The 24,956-nt window shown below is 44.1% G+C and overlaps 1 protein-coding gene across 1 annotated transcript in view; it reads right to left on the bottom strand.

Annotated features, from left to right (window-relative positions):
- PPP2CB (protein phosphatase 2 catalytic subunit beta) overlaps nucleotides 1-24,956 on the bottom strand; it is a 67,271-nt gene that overhangs the window by 13,528 nt on the left and 28,787 nt on the right. The window contains exons 2-3 of the mRNA XM_069742221.1: nucleotides 6,391-6,600; nucleotides 780-953 (exon numbers count right to left, since the gene is read on the bottom strand). Coding sequence (XP_069598322.1) covers nucleotides 780-953; nucleotides 6,391-6,600 — 384 coding nt within the window. The remainder of the gene's footprint in view (nucleotides 1-779; nucleotides 954-6,390; nucleotides 6,601-24,956) is intronic.

Here is a 24,956-nt window from a genome sequence, read left to right as displayed (position 1 = left end):
TCATTGATGTAACCACCTAATGTGAGCTCCAGGAACATGAGTGCCTACACCACTGGAATGGCTCCAGAGAGGAGTACTTGTATCCGGAGAGGTTTGCATTTCAGAGGTGTTTGTATTTTAATGGGGCCAAACATGAGGAATGAGAAGGGACCGTTTTAGTGGTGGACAATCCCATTAATTTAAGAAATATATTAAATCTGGCATCTATCACATGCTACAAAGCATCATTTAAACTGCACAGTTCCATTTTTTTCCAAACTAAAAATAAAAACACACTTAGCTATGGCTACTATAATAGGCAATACTGGAGCACATCCTAAACAAGAGAAAGTACCTAATAAACTGCTTACAATATACACAAACAACATAAAGAGGTCATCATGGGGGCGATGTGTGCATGGGACAGATGGGTTTGGGAAATCAATGCACTGTCCAGGGCCTAATAGGATGGCTGTCGGCATTATGCAGGAGTATTGCAGTGCATTACATGAGCCACCAGGCTCAGATGGGTTCATCATGTTCCCTGACATTAGCATTGTAAATAAAGTGTGTAGGTGGAACAGCGACTACAGCGAGAGAATGAAGCTAGTTGACCCAGAGCTGCTCGGTAATTATTCTTCCTAATGAGGGTTTGGTTTTCTTCTCACTGCTGACTGTGAGGTATAAATGTTTGATATTGTAACATAGAACACGCACGAGACAATGGCAGCAGTCCAGTCTGTCTTTCCTTCAAAGACCACAATGGCCATTTTCAATCTTAGGAGGCAGAAAATACGTACCTGGCCATCAACTAAAGCCGTTAATGGTAAGTAGTCAAAGAGATCTGTGAAATACTTCCATACATTTGCATTCCCATATTTCCGTAGACACTCGTCGTAGAAACCATAGACTTGAGTAATTTGTCGAGATTCATGGTTCCCTCTCAATATTGTGATGCGTTCCGGGTAACGAACCTAGGTAGGAAAACATACATGTAAACGACTAAATTAAATACACACACATTTATATCTCAAATTATTATTTGCCATAGGAAAATAGTATAAGAGAGAAAATCACGTAACGACGACAATCTGAACTTCATTGGCCACTGCTATAAGCACCTGTCTAATAAATCAGTCCATCAAAACTGTCTGAATTTGTAGAGTGCACTTAGCGAGGTCAGCAACCAAATGTTTCTCCAGATTTATTGATGGCAATATGTTCCAAATCTTCTGTTACACCACAACCCACATAAGGAGATGAACTGAGATCTCATGCTACGCAGAACAACATTTGACCAAGGCGACAAATATGATCCTCATCAATTCTCCAGTAATGTTTATTGGCACTCAACTTCAGTGTCACACAACGGCAACGTTTCAGGCCTGAAAGCCCTTTATCAAGCCAAAGATGCAGGGATGGGGACACAATACATTATGTGGTTTAGGACAATTTATGACTAGTGATGAGCGAGTGTACTCGTTGCTCAGGTGGTCTCAGGGTATTTGTAACTGCTCGGAGATTTTGTTTTTGTTGACGCAGCTGCATGATTTACGGCTGCTAGCCAGCCTGAGTACATGTGGTGGTTGCCTGGTTTCTAGGGAATCCCCACATGTATTCAAGCTGTCTGTCAGCTGTAAATCATGCAGCTGCGGCAAGGAAAACTAAATCTAGGGGGGGCCAGCCAGGGCATGTGCCCCGGGCGCAGCCGGCAGGGGGGCGCAGTCGGGCCACCTAAAGCGGCGGTCCGCAGTGTCTCCCCTGGCGGCTGCATTCTGCCGCCCCTGCACTGGGAGTCAGCTGTTCTCTGTGCCGACTATCAAGCTGACAACCGGCACAGAGAAGCTGCAGCGCGCCGGCTCCCAGTGTTCAATAGTACTGCATCTGAGATGCGAGTACAATTGAAGCTCTGACTGCCGGGTCAGAGCGACGCCAGCAGCGTGATCTGGTCATGTGATCACGCTGCTGACGTCACTCGCCCGCGCTGCAGAGCAGAGGCACTGAGACGCAGATCGGTGGTAAGTGCTCCAGTGGAGCTGAAGACACCGAAGGTGTAGGGGAGGATTTAATATGAGTGGGAATGGGGGGGGATTTAATGTGAGTGGGGATGGTGGGATTTATTATTGGGTGGGGGATATTTAATGAGTGGAGATGGGGGGATTTATTGTGGAGAAGGGATTTAATGTGAGTGGAGATGGGGGGATTTATTGTGTGTGGGGAGAATTGGAGTGGAGAGATGGGTGATTGAATCTGTGTGGGGGGAGATATCTCATGGGGATGGGGGGGATTTAATGTGTGGGGGAGATTTGTCATGGAGATGGGGGTGTTTAATATGTGGGGTGATATTTGGAGTGGGGATGGGGGATTTAATGTGTGGGGGAGATTTGAGGACACAAAACGAAGAGCAAAGGGGGAGATGGGGGGCATGTATGAGGAAACAATACCAGGGAATGGGGGCATATATGAGGAAACAGTATGGGGGATGGGAGCAGACAGTTTGGGGAGCAAAAGGGGGAACGTATGCAGACACAGTATGAGTAGCGATGTGAAAATGTGGACAGAGTACGGGGAGTGAGGGTGTTGGGATGTGTGCATGCGTAGCATGGGGGGACAGTGTAAGGGCACAGCCAGGAGGGGACAGTATACCAAGGAGGGGGAGTGTGATGAAACAGTACAGTATAAATACTGGGCCCTATAGGGGGGACACAGTGTGAGAGGACAGTGTGAAAATGGGGGCCGGTATGGAAAGGGGAGGTCTGTGTAAAGAGCATGTACCATAAGAGGGACAGTGTGGGGGTCATATTTTATGCAGACAATATAGTGAGTGGCAATTTTTCATTCAGGAGCATTATAATGACACTTGTATCTTTAAGGGCGTCATGTGGAGATTTTCTGCAAAAGAGCAGAGAAGATGGAAGTCTGCAGAGACTGCTGTGGATGAGAAAACTCATAATGGGGTCTGGACAAGATGAAGAAAAGGAGAACGGCTCCAGAGACGACGCCATCTATAAAGGTACCTGGATGTAAATGTTATTTGTGATACTGACTAACTCATGTTTTTATTTATGTTAGGAACATTAAAGGGGATGTCCAGGTTTGTGATGAGTCTGCAGTCATTCTTTGTGACTGCAGACTTCTGACTTCTCACAGTGCGCACTGCACACTGTCAGGATTCTCTGGTGCTGGTGATTTACTTACATGCGTTCACCTGCCAACTAGACATTTGTGGCCTCACTCAATGAAAATGAAATGAGAGAGGCCGGGCACGTCTAGTCGGAATGTGGTCAGAAGTATACAAATCACATGCTTGTGCTGACATGACTGTTCTCGAGCCAGGGAAAACCCTAAAAGTGTGCAGTGCATTCTTCGTGAGAATTCAGTAGCTGCGATGTCAGGATTCAGCGCTGCAGGTTCCAGTAGTCGTCACATGGACACTTCACTCATGTGCAATTTTCAAACTTGCGGTCCTGTGACAACGAGCTTCTCTTCTGCTTTTCTCAGTTTTTCACAGAACATTGAGAGCATTAGGGAGAGGAGTGGGTACATGACTTAAGGTACCTTCACACATAACGATATTGTTAACGATATCGTTGCTTTTTGTGACGTAGCAACGATATCGTTAAGGAAATCGTTATGTGTGACAGCGACCAACGATCAGGCCCCTGCTGGGAGATCGTTGGTCGCTGAACAAAGTCCAGAACTTTATTTCGTCGCTGGACTCCCGTGGACATCGCTGGATCGGCGTGTGTGACACCGATCCAGCGATGTCTTCACTGGTAACCAGGGTAAACATCGGGTTACTAAGCGCAGGGCCGCGCTTAGTAACCCGATGTTTACCCTGGTTACCAGCGTAAAAGTAAAAAAAAAAAAAAAAACACTACATACTTACCTACCGCTGTCTGTCCCCGGCGCTCTGCTTCTCTGCACTCCTCCTGCACTGGCTGTGAGCGTCGGGTAGCCGGAAAGCAGAGCGGTGACGTCACCGCTCTGCTTTCCGGCCGCTGTGCTCACAGCCAGACCAGAGAAGCAGAGCGCCGGGGACAGACAGCGGTAGGTAAGTATGTAGTGTTTGTTTTTTTTTTACTTTTACGCTGGTAACCAGGGTAAACATCGGGTTACTAAGCGCGGCCCTGCGCTTAGTTACCCGATGTTTACCCTGGAGAGCTGTCTGTGTGACAGCTCTCCAGCGACCAAACAGCGACGCTGCAGCGATCCGGATCGTTGTCGGTATCGCTGCAGCATCGCTTAATGTGAAGGGGCCTTAAGTGTGCAAATCGCATATGGCCTTGGGGGGGGGGGGGGGGCGCACCAAAATGAATTCTTGCCCCGGGTGCCAGAAACCCTAGACACGCCTCTACTCCAAGCAGTCACAAATACTCGGAGACCACCCGAGCAAGGAGTTCACTCGCTCATCACTAGTGTTGAGCATTCCGATACCGCAAGTATCGGGTATCGGCCGATACTTGCGGTATCGGAATTCCGATACCGAGATCCGATATTTTTGTGATATCGGGTATCGGTATCGAATCAATAGGGATGTGTAAAATAAAGAATTAAAATAAAAAATATTGATATGCTCACCTCTCCGGCGGCCCCTGGACTTCACACTGCTAACCGGGAGGCTTCTTTGTTTAACCCTGCTGTTCTGTTGGTCAAAAATGACCGACTTTGAACTTCAATATTCTTTAAAATATTCAAGATGCGGCTCTGAAACCCGTGGCCGACCGACCCATCCTCATTTAAGTCAATCAACCACAAGTTTCAGAACCGCATCTTGAACACCCCAAAAAATACCAAAGTTCAAAATAGGTCTCCCCAGACCGAACAGAACAGCAGGGTTAAAAAGCGCGCCTTTCGGACCTGTGAATGACGTCCCAGCTTCTGATTGGTCGCGTGCCGCCCATGTGACCGGCACACGACCAATCAGAGGCCGCGACGTCATTCGCAGGTCCTCAATTCCTAGAATTAGCAGTTTTTGTGAATGAGAATGACGTCGTGGCTTCTGATTGGCCGCGTGCCGGTCACATGGGCGGCACGCGGCCAATCAGAAGCCGCGACGTCATTCTCATTCACAAAACTGCTAATTCTAGGAATTGAGGACCTGCGAATGATGTCGCGGCCTCTGATTGGTCGCGTGCCGGTCACATGGGCGGCACGCGACCAATCAGAAGCCGGGACGTCATTCACAGGTCCGAAAGGCGCGCTTTTTAAACAAAGAAGCCTCCCGGTTAGCAGCGTGAAGTCCAGGGGCCGCCTGAGAGGTGAGCATATCAATATTTTTTATTTTAATTCTTTATTTTACACATCCCTATGGATCCCAGGGCCTGAAGGAGAGTTTTCTCTCCTTCAGACCCTGGGAACCATGAGAATACCTTCCGATACTTGATGTCCCATTGACTTGTATTGGTATCGGATATCGGTATCGGCGATATCCAATATTTTTCGGGTATCGGCCGATACTATCCGATACCGATACTTTCAAGTATCGGACGGTATCGCTCAACACTACTCATCACCATTTATGACTCATTTGCATTGTGTCTAGCACACATGATCCCTCTGACAACTGTGTTATTCCTGTCTTTCAGCTAGCCAACTTCCCCAAGTGGGACCTGATGAAGTTTTTGGCTGCTGTAAACGATACACTTGAACGGTCCGTTTGGTTTGAGTTTAGAGAGGGTCTTCTGGTCTACAGATAGACTGACCATCTTGAACTTGTATACATTTATGTATTGTGTTGGTGCGAATGACTGGCTGATTAAAGGAAATCCTGTCAGCAGGTTTTGCTATGTAATCTGATAGAAGCATGGTGAAGGGGTAGAGACCCCAAATCCAGTGTTGTATCACTTAGTTTACTGAGTGCAGGAGTTATTAGAGACACAGTCACAGTTTGCTGCCGACCTAGCAGAGCTCAGCTTTCAGTGTACAGTGACAGACCACTGCTAATTAGTGCTGGGTTTGGAATAGAAGGCACAAGGCCAATTGTCCTGTAGTTTGTAAGCTTGCGAGCAGGGCCCTCACTCCTCTTGGTATCTGTTTTGAACTGTGATTATGGTTATGTTGTAATGTCTATTGTCTGTACAAATCCCCTCTACAGTATAATTGTAAAGCGCTGCAGAATATGTTGGCGCTATATAAATAAAATTATTATTATTAGTGATAATCTCCTACTCATAACACTCATTGTACTAAAACAGCACAATACAGCCCAGTATCTAACATCACTGTAATTAGGCTATCAGCCCCTACATCATGCTGCTCTAAGATTACATGGCTGACAGATTCCCTTTAACAAGTAGGTATATTTAATAAATAGGACACAAATGACCTATATCATTATATAATTATATAATAATAAACTATGGAGAATGAAGTGGTGACACACAATAGAAAAAAACCCTGAATAATTACCTTTAGTGCTACAAGTAGAGTAACGGTCTCCACAGAGTAATAGCCTCTATCCACGTAGTCTCCCATGAACAGGTAGTTAGTGTCTGGAGATTTGCCCCCAATTCTGAAGAGCTCCATGAGGTCATGAAATTGGCCATGGACATCTCCGCACACGGTGACTGGGCAGCGAACATCCTGCACGTTTGACTCTTTAGTAAGAATTTCTTTTGCCTTAAACATAAAACACACATATACAAATTAAAAATGTGGCAACATGGCCTCACAGGCAGAGTCTGGAACTATTCACCTTACCCATACATTTTACGGTTGGCGGGATGCTACCAATGTACTTCCAATACACAACAGATGCTACTCGGAAATTTCCAGACCCAGCTACGTCAAGCAGCTTCTAATGTACAGAACCAAGAAGACCACAGGAGGGCAGCAGCGCAATACACACACTTCTGAAACTATTCGTTTTAATGGAGTTTGGTTTTTTAGACTCACAATTTGCCCCTAGTACACCCGGTCTCTTATTATGGCAAAGGTTGTAAAGGTCTGCATGGAAATGGCTATCCAGAACTATGCATATACAGTATATAAAGTCTTCCTGCCCCTAGAACACAGTGAGCTAGCCACCACTGCAGCACACTCCTGCCATACCACAATCATACAGCGCCTAGAAATTCTCCCGTTACTAGGCTCATGTTTTTAGTTACTCTGTATGGGCTGGACATCTAAGGACATTTAGAAAAAAACTAAATATCAATATTTATTGAGAAGCAGTCTATGTAACAGAAAAACCATGCTATACCTACCACCGGAATCCCCCATCCCCGCTCAATGGGACCAGAAGTGATTATGCCCCAACCACCAGTGACCTGACAGTCGAGGCCCCTGCCAGGGTCATGTGACTGGTGGTCCGGACAGGATCACTTCCAATCTAGCAGAAAACGTTGGGGTGGCAGCAATGGAGTGGGGAAGGTGGAGGCTTCTGGTGGGAAGTGTGCTGTGAATGTGCTAGCCTGTGCTGTGAATGCAGGGGACAGCAGGAAATGTGCACTTCTAGATCACCAACAGACTATGTAGGAGAGAGTTTGGGAATCCCACAAGAATGCTGCTCCCAATCCTGTATCAACAGCAGAAGACCACCCCAGGACAGATGGGAAGTTACAGAGGGCAGGGTTAAGGGTGAGCAGGAAAAGAATCCTGGTTTGTGTGCTTAGGAACAATAGAGGCATTTTGCTTCCAAAAGATCTGGTCAAAACCCCTAGAAAGGTCCATAAAGCATGATGAGAATAGTGGCTGCAGAACTGAGCTATGACCTGAACCCCACTGAACATCGTTGGGATGAACTGGAATTCCTACAGTAACCCAGACAAATCCTCTTCTGGATGAATGGGCACACATTCCCACAGACAATCCAAAATTGAGTGGAAAGTCCACGGACACACTTCAAAATCTTGCAGAAAAGTATTCTGGGAATCTCAATAATGAATATCTGTGTCTGCCATACTGTGACAGTTTCATTTTCTCAGCATAGTGAACATATTTGTGACTGACCGTATAAATCACACACAATGGCTGCAGGACGATCCTCTTTGCAGAATAATTTAAATGCTACAAATGGATTCTTCAAGTCTAGGCAAAATAATTTCGATTGATTGGATCAATATAATTAACCCTTTATGTTCAGCTGAAAGCAGCTGGTGGAGTGGCTATGCATTTAAGCTATGCAAGCTGATAGAAAGGAGGAAGGTCGGGTCAGACAATATTGCATTTCCCGCACATGTACTGTATATTTAGCTTTAAACATGAAAATGTCAATTATGCCCATAAAAAAAAAAAAAGAAAAGCTGAGCACACCGGAAAGTGAACCAGTGCCCTAATGTTTCAGACAACATAGTATGAAGAAAAAAACTAAACTTAAAAAAAAAACAGTTATGGACTCTAGGGAGAGTCCTGATTAGTACAGTGTGGCTCCCAGCTGCAGGTGATTGACAGGTCTATCTTCCTATGTACACACAGTGGCTTGTGAAACTATGTACCCCCTTGGCTTTTTACCCATATCTTGTTACATTACAACCTGTGTTTAAATATTTTTGTAATCCGATTTGTGTGTGATGCATCAGCACTAAATAGTCTAAGTGGGTTGAAAACACAAAAAAGCACAGTAAAACCAAAAACGCACTGTTGCAAAAAAATAACAGTGGACAGCAAGTGCTAGTAAAAAGATGGAAAAAAACAGGGTATTTGGTTGATACGTTTTTTGCAAAAAATGTATATTAAGCCACTCTACCAAACGTCAAGGTATACCCATATCAGAGCAGTCCTAACTAATGTATGTAATCCCTATCTGATGTATTTAAAACCTGGTCATATGTACAATACCTGTATGAGCAGGATTCAGAAAAGGAATGTCCATGTGGACACGCTGGACAGAACGGCTCCTGTGCGCACAGCTCAAAAAAAAGAGGGGTGGAGGCCTCCCCAGTCTTGTGGACACAAGAAAACAATTATATGAAACCAGAACACATGAGCTGCGCGCACAGTGAACAAGCCCTCTTTTTTTGAGCTGTGCGCACAGGAGCCGTTCTGTCCAGCTGTCCACTGTGATTTTTTTGCAACTGTGTTTTTGGTTTTACTGTGCTTTTTTGTGTTTTCAAGTCTCTTGATGGTGTGAACATGTCTCTACGGGCTTGTTCACTGTGCGCGCAGCTCATGTGTTCTGGTTTCATATAATTGTTTTCTTGTGTCCACAAGACTGGGGAGGCCTCCACCCCTCTTTTTTTGAGCTGTGCGCACAGGAGCCGTTCTGTCCAGCGTGTCCACATGGACATTCCTTTTCTGAATCCTGCTCATACAGGTATTGTACATATGACCAGGTTTTAAATACATCAGATAGGGATTACATACATTAGTTAGGACTGCTCTGATATGGGTATACCTTGACGTTTGATAGAGCGGCTTAATATACATTTTTTGCAAAAAACTTATCAACCAAATACCCTGTTTTTTCCATCTTTTTACTAGCACTTGCTGTCCACTGTGATTTTTTTGCAACAGTGTGTTTTTGGTTTTACTGTGCTTTTTTGTGTTTTCAAGTCTCTTGGTGGTGTGAACATGTCTCTACGGGCTTGTTCACTGTGCGCGCAGCTCATGTGTTCTGGTTTCATATAGTCTAAGTGGGTGAAGGGAAATGAGAAAAATATAAGTATAACTTACATTTATGGGATCAAATAACTATAATTGGTATTTGCATATGCATTTACCCCTTTTGATAAGAAGCCCCTAAAAATTTCTGGTGCAAGCAATTACCTTCATAAGTGTCAACAAAACAAAGTTGTTGAAGGACAAGTCAGGGTAGGGCTATAAAAAAAATATCCCAATCTCTGATGATCCCCTGGAGCTCCATCAAATCCATAATAAAATGGAATGAGCATGGTACCACAACAAACCCGCCAAGAGTGGGCCACCCACCAAAACTGTCAGGCCGCGCAAGGAGGGCATTAGTCATAGAGGCAGCACAGAGGCAACCCTGAAGGAGCTGTAGAGTTCCCAAGTAAAAACTGGAGTATCTATCCATGCGACCACAATAAGCCATACACTCCATAGAGGTGGCAGAAAAAAGCCTAAGGGTATGTGTCCACGTTCAGGATTGCATCAAGATTTGGTCAGGATTTTACGCAGGTAAATCTGCACCTGAGGTCACTGGCAGGTCACCTGCGCTGTCCTTGCGTTGTTTCTGCAATGTAAGGACATGCTGCGTTCTTAAAAGATGCGCCGCATGTGCGTTTTCGCGGGTCTGCCGCATGCGTCTTTTAATGCACAATGGAGATGGGATTTCATGAAATCCCCTCCACTATGCTGTAACATCTGGACACTGCGGATCAACGCAGCTTCAAAAACACAGCGTTTCCTGAATGTGGAAACATACCCTTAGGCTACTTTCACACTTCCGTCTTATGGCCTACATCGCAATGCGTCGTTTTGGAGAAAAAACGCATCCTGCAAAGTTGCCCGCAGGATGCTTTTTTCTCTGCATAGACTTGCATTAGTGACGTATGGCCACACGTCGCATCCCTCGTGCAACGGATGCGTCGTGTTTTGGCGGCCGCGATGCACAAAAAAACTTTCAATGTAACTTTTTTTTATGCGACGGGTCCGTCATTTTCGGCCGCGCATGCGCGGCCGAAATTCCGCCCCCTTCTCCCCGAAACTCACAACGGGCAGCGGATGCGTTGTAAAACTGCATCCGCTGCCCACGTTGTACTAAATTTAGCATAACATACGTCGGGTCGACGGCTTGCGACGGCCCCGTACCGACGGAAATGTGAAAGTAGCCTTAACTTCTACACAAAAATTGTAAGGCTTGTTTTGGAGTTTGCCAAAAGGCAGGTGGGAGACCCCAAATGTATGGAAAACGGTGCTGTGGTGAGGAAACACCAAAATTACATTTTTGGGCCACCAACGTAAACACTATGTCTGGCGCCAAACTAACACAGCTCATCACCCCCAAGAACACTGTTTTTCGGCAGCAAGGACAGAGAAAATGGTTGAGAGGCAGATGGATAGTGTGAAATAGAGGGACACTCTTGAGTAAAACCTGTTTCAGTCTGTCAGTGATTTGAGACTGTGACGGAGGTTCACCTTCCAACAAGACAATGACCCAAAGCATACTGCTAAAGCAACACGAGTTGTTTTAGGCCATGCGCACACGTTGCGGATTTACTGTGAATCGGCAGCGTTCTTTTCCGCGCAGAAACACTGCAGATCCGCAAAGTGATTTACAGTACAATGTAAATCAATGGAAAAAAAAATGCTGTGCTAATGGTGCGGAAAATTCCACATGGAAAATGCAGCGGATTGAAAGTAGCAGCTCACTTTTCTGCAGATCTGCAACGTTTCTGCACCCTTCCTTCAAAGAAATCCGCAGGGGTAAAAAAACGCATGAAATCCGCAAGACAGACGCACAAAATCCGCATAAAAAAACGCATCAAATCTGCACGTGCGTTCTCTGCCAGGAGATGCAGATTTTGTGCAGAAAATTCTGCACCCAAATCTGCAACGTGTGCACATAGCCTAAGGGGAAACCTTAATCCAATTGAGAATCTGTGGTCAGACTTGAAGATTGCTGTTCACCAGAGGAAACCATTCACCTCACATGTAAAGCGCCATGGAATAAATGGCGCTATAATAATAAATAATAATCTTAGGCTATGTGCACACATTGCGGATTTGGCTGCGGATCCGCAGCAGATTCCATGTGGTGTACAGTACCATGTAAACCTATGGAAAACCAATTCCGCAACGTGTGCACATGGTGCGGATAATACCGCGCGGAAACGCTGCAGTTTATTTTTCACAGCATGTCAATTCTTTGTGCGGATTCCGCAGCGTTTTACACCTGTTCCATAATTGGAATTCGCAGATGTAAAAACACAAATCCGCAAAAAACGCCGCAAATGCACAAGGCATTTTACCTGCTGATTTTTCTGAATCTGCAATAAAAAATCCGCACACGAATCTGCAATGTGTGCACATACCCTTAACCCCCAAGGATGGTTTGCACGTTAATGACTGGGCTAATTTTTACAATTCTGACCACTGTCCCTTTATGAGGTTATAACTCTGGAACGCTTCAACGGATCCTGATGATTCTGACATTGTTTTCTCGTGACATTTTACTTCATGATGGTGGTAAAATTTCTTCAATAAGACTTGCGTTTATTTGTGTAAAAAAATGGAAATTTGGCGAAAATTTCGCAATTTTCCAACTTTGAATTTTTATGCCCTTAAATCACAGAGATATGTCACACAAAATACTTAATAAGTAACATTTCCCACATGTCTACTTTACATCAGCACTATTTTGGAAACAAATTTTTTTTTTGTTAGGGAGTTTTAAGGGTTAAAAGTTGACCAGCAATTTCTCCTTTTTACAACACCAATATTTTTTAGGGGCCACATCACATTTGAAGTCATTTTGAGGGGTCTATATGACAGAAAATACCCAAGTGTGACACCATTCTAAAAACTGCGCCCCTCAAGGTGCTCAAAACCACATTCAAGAAGTTTATTAACCCTTCAAGTGTTTCACAAGAATTTTTGGAATGTTTAACCCCTTCACCCCGGAGCTTTTTCCGCTTTTTCATTTTCGTTTTTTGCTCCCCTCCTTCCCAGAGCCATAACTTTTTTATTTTTCCATCAATATGGCCATGTGAGGGCTTGTTTTTTGCGGGACGAGATGTACTTTTGAACGATATCATTGGTTTTACCATGCCATGTAACAGAAAAAGGGGAAAAAAATTCCAAGTGTGATGAAATTACAAAAAAAGTGCAATCTCACACTTGTTTTTTGTTTAGCTTTTTTGCTAGGTTCACCAAATGTTAAAACTAACCTGATATTATGATTCTACAGGTCATTACGAGTTCATAGACACCAAACATGTCTAGGTTATTTTTTATCTAAATGGTGAAAAAAAATTCCAAAGTTTGCTTAAAAAAAAAAAAAAAAAAAAAAAAATTGCGCGATTTTCCGATACCCGTAGCGTCTCCAATTTTCGTGATCTGGGGTCAGGTGAGGGCTTATTTTTTTGCGTGCCGAGCTGACGTTTTTAATGATACCGTTTTGGTGTTGATACGTTCTTTTGATCGCCCGTTATTGCATTTTAATGCAATGTTGCGGCGACCAAAAAAAACGTAATTTTGGCGTTTTGATTTTTTTTCTTGCTACGCCATTTAGCGGTCATGTTAATCCTTTGGTTTTATTGATAGATCGGGCGATTCTGAACGCGGCGATACCAAATATGTGTATGTTTGATTTTTTTTTTAATTGTTTTATTTTGATTGGGGCGAAAGGGAGGTGATTTGAACTTTTATATATTTTTTAATCACTTTTTTTTTTTCATTTTAGCATGCTTCAATAGCCTCCATAGGAGGCTAGAAGCATGCACAACTCGATCGCCTCTGCTACATAGAGGTGAAGTACAGATCACCTCTATGTAGCAGAAATGCAGGGTTGCTTTGAATGCCGACCACAGGGTGGCGCTCAAAGCAATCGGCCATCAACAATCATAGAGGTCTCAAGGAGACCTCTGGTTGTTATGGCAATGCACTGCTGACCCCCCAATCATGTGACGGGGGTCAGCGGTGCGAGCACTACCAGCCGCGCGGCCGGGAGCGCTAGTTAAATGCCGCTGTCAGCGCTTGACGGCGGCATTTAACTAGTTAATGGGCGCGGGCGGATCGCGATTCCGCTCGCGCTCATTGCGCGCACATGTCAGCTGTACAAAACAGCTGACATGTCGCGGCTTTGAGGTGGGCTCACCGCCGGAGCCCACCTCAAAGCAGGGGATCTGCCAGCTGACGTACTATTCCGTCAGCTGGCAGAAAGGGGTTAAATAAGAATTGACGTTTAACTTGTTTTCACACAAAAGCTCCAATTTGTTTTATTTCCCAAGGGTAAGAGAAGAATCTGGACCACAAAAGTTGTTGTGCAATTTGTCCTGAGTACGCTGGAACCCTGTATGTGGGGGTAAACCACTGTTTGGGTGCATGGCAGAGCTCGGAAGGAAGGGAGCGCCGTTTGACTTTTCAATTAAAAATTGACAGGAATTGAGATGGGATGCCATGTTGCGTTTGGAGAGCCACTGATGTGCCTAAACATTGAAACCCCACCCCCAAAAGTGACAATTTTGGAAAGTAGACCCCCTAAAGAACTTATCTAGATTTGTTGTGAAAGCTTTGAACCCCTAAGTGTTTCACTACAGTTTATAACGCAGAGCCATGAAAATAAAAATTATTTTTGTCCCACAAAATTATTATTTAGCCCCCAGTTTTGTATTTTCCCAAGGGTAACAGGAGAAATTGGACCCCAAAAGTTGTTGTCCAATTTGTCCTGAGTACGCTGATACCCCATATGTGGGGGGGGGGGGGGGGGGGGGCGAACGAACCACCGTTTGGGCGCATGGCAGAGCTCGGAAGGGAAGGAGCGCCATTTGGAATGCAGACTTAGATGGAATGGTCTGCAGGCGTCACATTGAGTTTGCAGAGCCCCTAATGTACCTAAACAGTAGAAACCCCCCACAAGTGACCCCATATTAGAAACTAGACCCCCCAAGGAACTTATCTAGATGTGTTGTGAGAACTTTGAACCCCCAAGTGTTTCACTACAGTTTATAACGCAGAGCCGTGAAAATAAAAAATAATTTTTTCCCACAAAAATGGTTTTTTAGCACCTCAAATTTTTATTTTCCCAAGGGTAACGAGAAATTTGACCCCAAAAGTTGTTGTCCAATTTGTCCTGAGTACGCTGATACCCTATATGTTTGGGTAAACCCGTTTGGGCGCACGGGAGAGCTTAGAAGGGAAGGAGCACTGTTTTACTTTTTCAACGCAGAATTGGCTGGAATTGAGATCGGACGCCATGTCGCGTTTGGAGAGCCCCTGATGTGCCTAAACAGGGAAACCCCCCAATTCTAACTGAAACCCTAACCCTAGCCCCAACCCTAACCTTAACCTTAATGGGAAAATGGAAATACATTTTTTTTATTTCATTATTTTTCCCAAACTAAGGGGGTCATGAAGGGGGGTTTGATTTACTTTTATAGCTTTTTTTTAGCGGATTTTTATGATTGGCAGCCGTCACACACTTAACCTTCGTCAGGCTGCATAATTTTACATTAACAGGCTGCAGAGGTACAATTGTACCTTCATATATATTTTATTGAAATTCGGGCGAGGGGCGTGGCTTGCAAGGGACTGGGAGCAGACCTGTGTCTCAGGAGCTCCTGCTAAATCCCTTATTATAAGCGGCAATTTGCTTACTTTTTTTGGGAAGAAACTACTTAAAACTTATGCTAAAGTGTCCAGGACTTGGATACATAATGGAAAAATCGGCTTTCAAGAAGGCACAAGTAACTCAGGGACATGCGGTCCCCAGCCGTGGCCCTGCTGCAGGCCTACACAAACAGAAGGACAAGACGCTGCACTCATCGGTGCCTTTGTGCCTTAGACCAGCCTCATCTACAGGAGGACCCTTGGAGAAGCCCCCATCCACAGCGACTCCAGCAGTGACATTTGCAAGACCCCCTATTGCGAGTACAAAGACCGGAGGTGCCTCCAGTACTAGGCCCAAAGCCTCGGCCTCGTCTGAGCAGGCGAGTCCGAGCAGAAGGAGAAACGCTGAAGCTCCGCCCACAACTCCGCCCACCCAGCGCGGCAGTCAAGCTCCCGGAGAACTGTGCCCGGACCCTAACGCAGAAAAAGCCCCAGGTGAGCTCCGGTCACGGGCGGTTTCCGTTCCGGTGCCCCTGGGGCGCTCTGCTCTGTCTAAGCGAACCGGCAAGACCTCTGAAGCCAGCCGGGGAGCGGCGGCTCCACATCTGCGGGCGGAGCGGGGAAGCCGGAGTGGAGTTGAGGCCCCGCCCACGGCTCCGTCCAAAGCTCCGCCCATGGCAAGCGATGACACAGACGCTGGAGGAAGGAACCGCAGCACGTCTGAAGAGGGAGACTCAGGTGAGCAGGCGGTGTTGCCGCTGGAGCCCCCGGACTCCCCCGGTCCGGGTCCACGGTCCGGCACAGCTGTCTTGAAAAGACACGGAGCCGCAAATACACCGGAGCAGACGAGACAAGGGAGGGGGAGGCCGGACGAGACCCCAACTATAGCTCCGCCCACACCCTGCAGCAATGCTGCTGCTAGGCGTTCAATAAGCCAAAATACAAGCCGCACACTAAGATTTGATGCCCCCTCATTCATACCGCAGCCCAAACCCCAGATGAGGGGAAATTATCAGGCTACAAATACTGCGGTGTCACAGACTAAACCAGAGAGTGTGCCACAAAAAAATCATCGCTCACAGGTTGCCCCACAACAGGGAGATAACAGACATGACAATCAGGGGGAGGGAGGTTCTACCTCAGAAATCTCATACCCATCCTTTGGCACAGAGGAAGAGATAGGTGCAGATGGACCCCCCACTGAACTAGCAATGGATAATATGCTAAAAAACTTCTGCGACATCATTAATAAAAAAATGGATGAAGGATCCCTGATATTGGATAAATACTTATTCTCTTTCAATGCATTAAACACGAGATCATCACGTACAGAGACAGCGTCTGAGTCCTATGTCAGGGATGCACTAACTTCCATTGCCGAAAGCCTTGGTTCCTCCTCAACCGGGTCATCCTCAAGGTCTTCCCAATGTAGCTACTCTTCACATAAAGATGACTCGGACGCTTCCTGTATATACTCCTCAAACAGTAGTATGGAAGACTATTCACTTGAAGATTTGGACCTTCCTTTCCCAGACAATTCACCGACCCCTCCTATTTCCACAGCTTTGCTAAAGAGCTTACAAAAAGACATTGATTCATTAAAATGTAACCTGATGAGTCTAGAAGACCATAAACGAAAAAACAACGTGAAAATCAGAGGAGTCCCGGAGACCGTCAAACCCCCTCACCTAAAAAGCTATGTTTTCAAAATGATCTCTAAATTTATACCAGATATTAACGATACGAACATCATTGAAAAAGCCTACCGAATTAAAAGACCTGTGTCCCTCCCGCCAGACGTGCCAAGAGACATCATCGTTTCCTTTTTCCCAGCATGGGTTAGAGGTAAACTGTTTGACCTTTCCTCCGCAAAAAACTTCCTACTCTCCCCATATAGCCACCTAACATTTTTCAGAGATCTGTCTAAAGACACTTTGAAAAAGAGACGGGATTTTGCGCCAGTTACGCGGGAGCTCCGAAGGTCCCATTTTTCTTATTCATGGTCGCCATCCTCTACTCTTCTGGTGAAACTCCTGACCGGAACTGTACATATTACAACCCCTAAAGCGGGTTTATCCTTCCTGAAACAAAATGGTCTGAATCCTTCTAGAACCTACAATGGTCCTACCTGAAGTGTAGTTCTGTTCCATACATAATGTTACCTACTCCTACTACATACTGATTACCTACTACAGTACTGGGAGTCCAGTCCCATATTTAAAATCTTTACCATTATTACTACACTTATAGGTCAAAATTATCTTCTTCCCAACTATTAGCTTTGATATTGAGCCAGACTTTCTGCCCACAATGCTACGGGGCCATCAGGAGATGTTCCCGCACACGTCAAGCTATTACTTACTATACACCAAACTTAGAGTCCACGACGGGCATTCATATTTATACTCTAATGGTCTACTTAGCGACTTTAGACTAAGCTTTATATATATATATATATATATCATCTTTATAACATTCCAACGAACGTTTAGTCAGCGAATTTGTGCATAGCACCAATCTGTTTATTTAGCGACCTCCTAAAATTTGACTCATTGTTCAATATGTTATGCTACTTAATGTTAACTTATTACGCTACACTAACCGACTATATGATTGATTGCCTGTCTCCCCTATTGCTATAGGGGTTTATTTTTTCCCTATCCTCATATCCCATCCTCCCCTTCCTAATTTATTCCTCCTTGTTAAAAGTTAAAATTCCCCAATAAAATTGTTGGAAAGAAATTCGGGCAATATATTCTGGACCAAAACTGCAGAGATGTCACGAAATTTCAGCCCTCTCAGGCTTTTCGAGAAAAAAAAGTTATTGCAATTTTAAAAAGGAATAGTTACAATTGTACCTACTCAGCCGGACGAAGGTTAAAGACGCTTTTTATTGCAAAAAGTTTTTGCGTCTCCACATTTTGAGAGCTATAATTTTTCCATATTTTGGTCCACAGAGTCATGTGAGGTCTTGTTTTTTACGGGACGAGTTGACATTTTTATTGGAACATTTTCGGGCACGTGATATTTTTTGATCGCTTTTTATTCCGATTTTTGTGAGGCAGAATGACCTAACCAAAAACCAGCAATTCCTAAATTTCTTTTGGGGGGGGGGAGGGGGCGGCATTTATACTGTTCCGCGTGTGGTAAAATTGATAAAGCAGTTTTATTCTTCGTGTCAGATCGATTACAGCGATAACTCATTTATATCATTTCTTTATGTTTTGGCACTTTTATACAATAAAAACTATTTTATAGAAAAAATAATTATTTTTGCATCGCTTTATTCTGAGGAAGTCCTATAACTTATTTTTTCGCTGATGATGCTGTATGGCGGCTCGTTTTTTTGCGGTACCATGGTTATTTATATCCGTCTTTTTGATCGCGTGTTATTCCACTTTTTGTCCAGCGGTATGATAAAGCGTTGTTTTTTGCCTTTTTTTTCCCCGCGTTCACTGAAGGGGTAAACTAGCAAGACTGTTTTATAGGTTAGGTCGTTACGGACGCGGCGATACTAAATATGTAATTTTATTTTTTTTTATTATTATTTAAAGAAATGTATTTATGGGAACAATATTTTTTTTCTTTATTTAGGAATTTTTATTTTTTATTTACTTTTTACATGTGTGAATATTTTTTTATTATTTTACTTTATAACATTACCTCAGGGGGGCGCATCATGTTATAGGGTCAGATCGCTGATCTGACACTTTGCAGAGCACTGTGTCAGATCAGCGATCTGACGTGCACTGCTCCAGGCTTAAAGGCGCTTGCTCTGAGCAGGCGCTGGTAAGCCACCTCCCTGCAGGATCCGGATGTAGCCCCGCGGCCATTCCGGATAAGGGGCCTGCAGGGAGGAGACGCTCAGTACAAGGTGAGCACATCGCCTTGTACCGAGGGTCTCAGGGTAGCCCGCAGGGAGCCCCCTCCCTGCGCGATGCTTCCCTGTACCGCCGGAAAGCTGCAATCATGTTTGATCGGTGTTCCGAGGGTTAATGTGCCAGGGGCGGTCCGTGACCGCTCCTGGCACATAGTGCCGGATGTCAGCTGCGATAGTCAGCTGACGCCCGGCTGCGCTCATATGACGTACCATCCCGTCACTGGGGATTAAGTCCCAGGTCACCTCGACGGGATAGTACGTCATAAGGGATTAAGGGGTTAAAAAAGCTAGAGCAGTCTTACCATGAAGAATGGGCAAAGCTCCCAGTGCAAGATGTGGAAAGCTCAGAGACTTATACAAAGCAACATCCAGTTGTAAATGCCACAAAAGGATGTTCTACAAAATACTGACTTTAGGGGGAAGAATAGTTATGCACACGGAATGTTTCACTTATTTTGTTCTTTTGCTTTACAAAAAAAAAACGAAAACAAAAATGTTCACAGTTGTAGGCAAGTTGTTTAAATGTACTGTGAAATTGTGAGTTAGCAAAGCACAAAAAAAATGTCAAGAGAGGTGAATACTTTTGCAAACCTCTGCACATTGGAGAGACCTGTGAAGATATACTGTACCTGGTTACAAGGGTGCAGCTATACAGATTCATGTTAAGTAATGATACTTAGAGCAAATCATTATCGAATGTTATCTTTTGTTCTTGAAGGGGAATCTGTCACCAGATTTTTGCCACCTAACTTCACAGCAGCATGACATTCAGGCAAACACCCCAATTTCTGCGGTGTATCACTTACTGGGCTGCTTACTGAAGTTCTGATAAAGTCACTAGTTATCACTAGAGGACTAGTAAACCTGCAGCCATGTAGTCCTCCATAGTCATGAACTTTGTGAACCCGCCCCACCACTGATTGGCAGCGTTCTGCCTATGCACAGTGTACACAGAAAGCTGCCAATCAGTGATGCGCACAGTTTATACAGTGATCAGTGTAGGTTAAACAATGAGGAGCATTCAGAGAACTAGCAGGTCTGCAGCAGGTAAAATAGTGATTTTATAAAATCTGCAGCAAGCAGAACAGTATGTGATACATTGTTGGAATCGGGTCTCTGCCTCCCTTCATATGGGATAGCAAATACCTGTTGGCAGATTTTCTTTACAGGGAACCGGTGAACTGATTTCAGCTGCCTAAATCACAGGCGACATAAATAAGTGTATTAAACACACAAAATGGAGTTCTATACACATAAAAATGTAAAAAATGCATAAGCTTTATTCAAAAATACAAAATACATCATAATACACATAAAAAATGAAAAAGACGAACTACCTAGTAAGGATATATGTAAAACCTCAGCACAACCTATATATATATATATATGTGTACTCACACCAAGACCTATAATACATACTGCTCTATAGAGGTCGTATACCATCCAGTTAGTACCTAACAACAATGTGTGTGCAGATCACTGGATGTGCATATATATTATATTTCCCTCTTGTGAACAAGCATACGCGAAACGCGCGTCAGGGGGGTTGATTTGGCACCTCGGCACTTTATTTCCCTCCACCATGGGTAAGACAACTCTATATTGCACTCAGTAATTTTGCTCTATCTCTCTCTTTTTTATGTATGCTGGTCACTGTGACATAGCATTAGTGCATACAGATGCACATGCACATCCAGTGATCTGCACACACATTGTTGTTAGGTACTAACTGGATGGTATACGACCTCTATAGAGCAGTATGTATTATAGGTCTTGGTGTGAGTACACATATATATATAGGTTGTGCTGAGGTTTTACATATATCCTTACTAGGTAGTTCGTCTTTTTCATTTTTTATGTGTATTATGATGTATTTTGTATTTTTGAATAAAGCTTATGCATTTTTTACATTTTTATGTGTATAGAACTCCATTTTGTGTGTTTAATAGTATTGTAGGAGTATACACTCATTAGTCCTTTTTACATATGGGTTGAGACTTTCAGTCAATTAGACAGTAATTGGCTTTTTAGGGAACCCATGTTTTTCTCTGAGAGTTGTTATATAAGACATAAATAAGTGACCAGCTGCATTATTACTAACAAAGCTGAAAGTGTGGCAAGGCATGAGGGAACTAGTCCCAGAGGCAGGTAGTGTTGCCTGTTTGGCTTAGGCTGACATTTTAATCTAGCAGCAGTACTTCAGAGCAATGCAGGTGCTAGTCCGATTAATGCTGTCTGTGGTTTGGCCAACAGGAATCAGCTGACAGGTTCCCCTTAAATGGTCTTATTTAAAATTCTCATGTGAGGAGATGGCTGCAGCAATGCAACAGACCAGCCACCAATTCGCAAAGCAGGACCTTTCCAGCTTAAAAATAAAGGCCATGAGAAGCTTTGCAGAAAAATCCCATCACACTAAATTAAAGATGCCCTAAAAGGCACTAGACTATTCTGACAGTTTTTATGGATCTATTAGGCAGGTGAACCATAATCACGGCCAGAGTCCGAAATAGCCAATTTAGACCTCCAATTTCAGCAGGCAGGTCCTCTTGACGAAACAAAACTATGTCTAGGAAGCCAAAGACAAACAGGTTGTCAAAAGCCTGATGTGATGACATGTTTTGTTACTGCCTGGGTGTAGTTATTATAAGTCTGCACCTAACCAGCATTGTCCCTGGGATGAATGCCACTGTCATGACAAAATCGGAAGTCAGTTTGGAAAACCAGGAGGAGACAACCAAATGGATGTACTTCCTATTGTATCCTCTCCCCTTCATAAAAAAAAAAAAATTATAATTATTTTATTTAGACAGAACTTCTACACTCTGCCTGTTGCACCTTGCTCTGATTCAGTAACATGGCCATACACGGTATTATTGGGATTGGGCTGCTACAAGAGTATATTCAGGTTTCTACACTTCCTGGGCTAATGGCAGAAGGAAGGATCGGTGATCCTATCACTGGGGGGCCGTACTGTAATGTACAGTGTGGCAAGTACTGAACGTGTCCAGAATGCCAACAATGAACATAAGATCCCAAGTAGGGGTATGGTTAAACCAGCGTTTCCCAAAATCCAGTCCTCATGGACCGCACGGGTCATGTTTTCAGGATTTCCATAGTGTTGCACAGGTGAGACAATTCCCGATGCCTTGATGATACTTCCACTACTTGAGCAATACTAAGGAAATCCTGAAAACATGAGCCGTGGGGTCCGTGAGGACTGGAGTTTGGGAAACACTGGGTTAAACTATGTACTGAGTGCAATAACAAGAGAAGTCTCTTGTACTGTAACTACTGATGCAGCAAGATGTACTACCTCACCATGCATGTGACTAGAAAGAGGCTTACCTCCTTTAACAGATATTATTCTTGATTTAAAATGCTCCGTAAAAGGGAATCTGTGCGCAAGATCAACCTACTATCCCCACCAGCCGCACATACGAGCATGCAGGGCTTTGAAAAGTAAATCCATTGACACCTTTCCATGATGTATTTGTTGCTTCACTCCAGAGAAATTGACAATCAAAGAAGTACCAGCCTTTCTAGCTTGATAGATAGCTCACTGTGTGACATCAGGGCAAGGAAATCAGACAGTGATCATGCTAAAGAGGCTGGTGCTGGCCAGGAAAACAACCTAATGAGGAGGCGGCTCCTTAAGTGCTCTGCTACGCCCAGAAGCACTTTATGCCTCATTTCCAAACGAGTTAAAACCAATTTCTTGGGAATGAATAGACGCATTTGTATCTTCTAACAGCTGCAGGCCCGTGTGTGGTTTGGGAAGGAGGGGTTGTTGATCTTGCTTTAGTACAAGGGACGTATAGGTATTCTGATTTAGAGGGCCCCATATGGACACAAAATTACATATACCAAGAACTCTCACTTTGCATAATGTAAAATGGTTCTGTAGTTAACACATCTAGAGCTTTATTGCATGTGTTCACTGTCATGGTTACAGTATAAACATCAGAAGCATTTACAGACACCGGCATGACGTTTTTCAGGCCCAATGAAGCGTATGCTTGAGTGAATCTTCTGTCCCATTTAGTGTCAGTATTGCCTACTAGGAGAAGTATTTTACGTATGGAATAAAGCCCACGGAGGGTGCTGCCTTTCTTCTACATTCCCTGACTCAAGTTACCGTATGTCGCTTATCCATGTTATGTAAATAAAAGCTTATAACCTGATGTTAAATTCGTCCATTGGTTGTGTAAATTATTCTTTTGAAAGCTGAAACCCTCCGAAATGTGGTTTAGGTTAAGAAAATAAATTGGCATCAACGCAGAAATATCGATCAGTTAATGGACACAGAATGGCTTGAAATGGCCTCCATGGTCGAATCAGTGCCCAGAAGCCAGCACTAAACAAAAGGCAAATAAAAAAACTGTGTGGCATTTGCAAAGTCCCACAGCCTGCTAAACAGATGAACGCTGGAAAAGTGGCAGAAGGTGGATTTCTCTGATGAATCTTCAGTAGAATTACACCACAGCCACCGCAAATACTGGAGGAGACCTACTGGAGCCCGTATGGATACAAAATACACCCAGAAAACAGTTAAATTTGGTGGTGGAAAGATCATGGTCTGTTGTTAGATTCAGTATGGGGGTGTGTGAAACATTTGCAAGGTTGAAGGGAATTATCAATAGCCTAAAATATCAAGAAGTACAGGGTGGAGCGCGGTAATTTGCTGATTTGGGAATGAAATAAAAAAATTATGATCATTAGAAAAATTTATTTTATATTTTAATTATACTGAACAGTAATGGAATTTTTAAATTACATGGTTTTAAATAGTGTATCTGGCAAATGTCGACCTTCGCTATCCACACACTGCTGCATACGTTTTCTGAAGTTTTCATGAACTCTAACAAGCATGTCCACTGGTATTCTGCCAATTTCAGCTTCAATATTGTTCCTTAGGTCTTCCAAGGTGTTGGGACGGTTGATATACACCTTAGACTTCAGGTAACCCCAAAGGAAAAAATCGCATGGGGCTAAATCTGGTGAGCGTGCTGGCCAGTTCACATCTCCCCTCAAAGAGATAAGCCGTCCAGGAAACATTTGCCTCAAACAATTCATGGTAACCCTCGCTGTGTGTGCAGTGGCACCATCCTGTTGGAACCATGTATCCTCTAGTTCCATTGCCTCAAGAGCCGGCTGAAAATAATCCTGTATCATAGACAAGTACCGTTCGGAGTTCACAGTTATGGCACGACCATTATCCTGAAAAAAGTAAGGACCAATGATGCCTACTCGTGATATGGCGCACCACACAGATTTCGGAGATTGCAGTACTGCTGCTCTTACTCTCTCGATGTTTTGTGGTGTTGTAATCCTTCTCTCAGGTCCCCTTCGTACACATGACACATTCCCTGCTGTTCTGAATGCATTCACCCAATTTACAATTGATTGCCGTCCAGGAACACGTCCGCGTGGAGGAACAGCGAATTGTAAACGAAAAGCACGCTGCACTGCAATGATCGAGTGGGCATTTGAAAAATACGCTTCAACACAAAATGACCTCTCCTCACGTGTCCACTGCATGATGGCAACTGAAAGGCAGAGGAATACAAATCTCCCATCAGCCACTGTAAGCCACACCCACTCTCCCCTCTCTTCGACCGACAGTGCCGCCATAGCATGCAGTGCAAAAAAGCAAATTACAGCGCTCCACCCTGTATTAGCTAACTCTTATATTCCAAATCATAAAAGGGGTCAAATTCTGCAGCAGGATGGTGCTCCATCTCATACATCCATCTCTACAAGAAAGTTCCTCCAGGCAAAAAAGATCAAGCTGCTCAAGGACTAGTCAGCCCAGTCACCAGACATGAACATCATTGAGCATGTTTGGGGTAGGAAGAAAGAAGAAGCTTGGAAGACAAAACCAAAGAATCTAGATGAACTCTGGGAGGCATGTAAGACTGCATTCATT

Source organism: Ranitomeya imitator, chromosome 1, assembly GCF_032444005.1.
Source record: "Ranitomeya imitator isolate aRanImi1 chromosome 1, aRanImi1.pri, whole genome shotgun sequence".
Classification (NCBI taxonomy): domain Eukaryota; kingdom Metazoa; phylum Chordata; class Amphibia; order Anura; family Dendrobatidae; genus Ranitomeya; species Ranitomeya imitator.
Note: the sequence above shows the minus strand (reverse complement) of the source record. Positions and strands in the feature narration are given on the sequence as shown.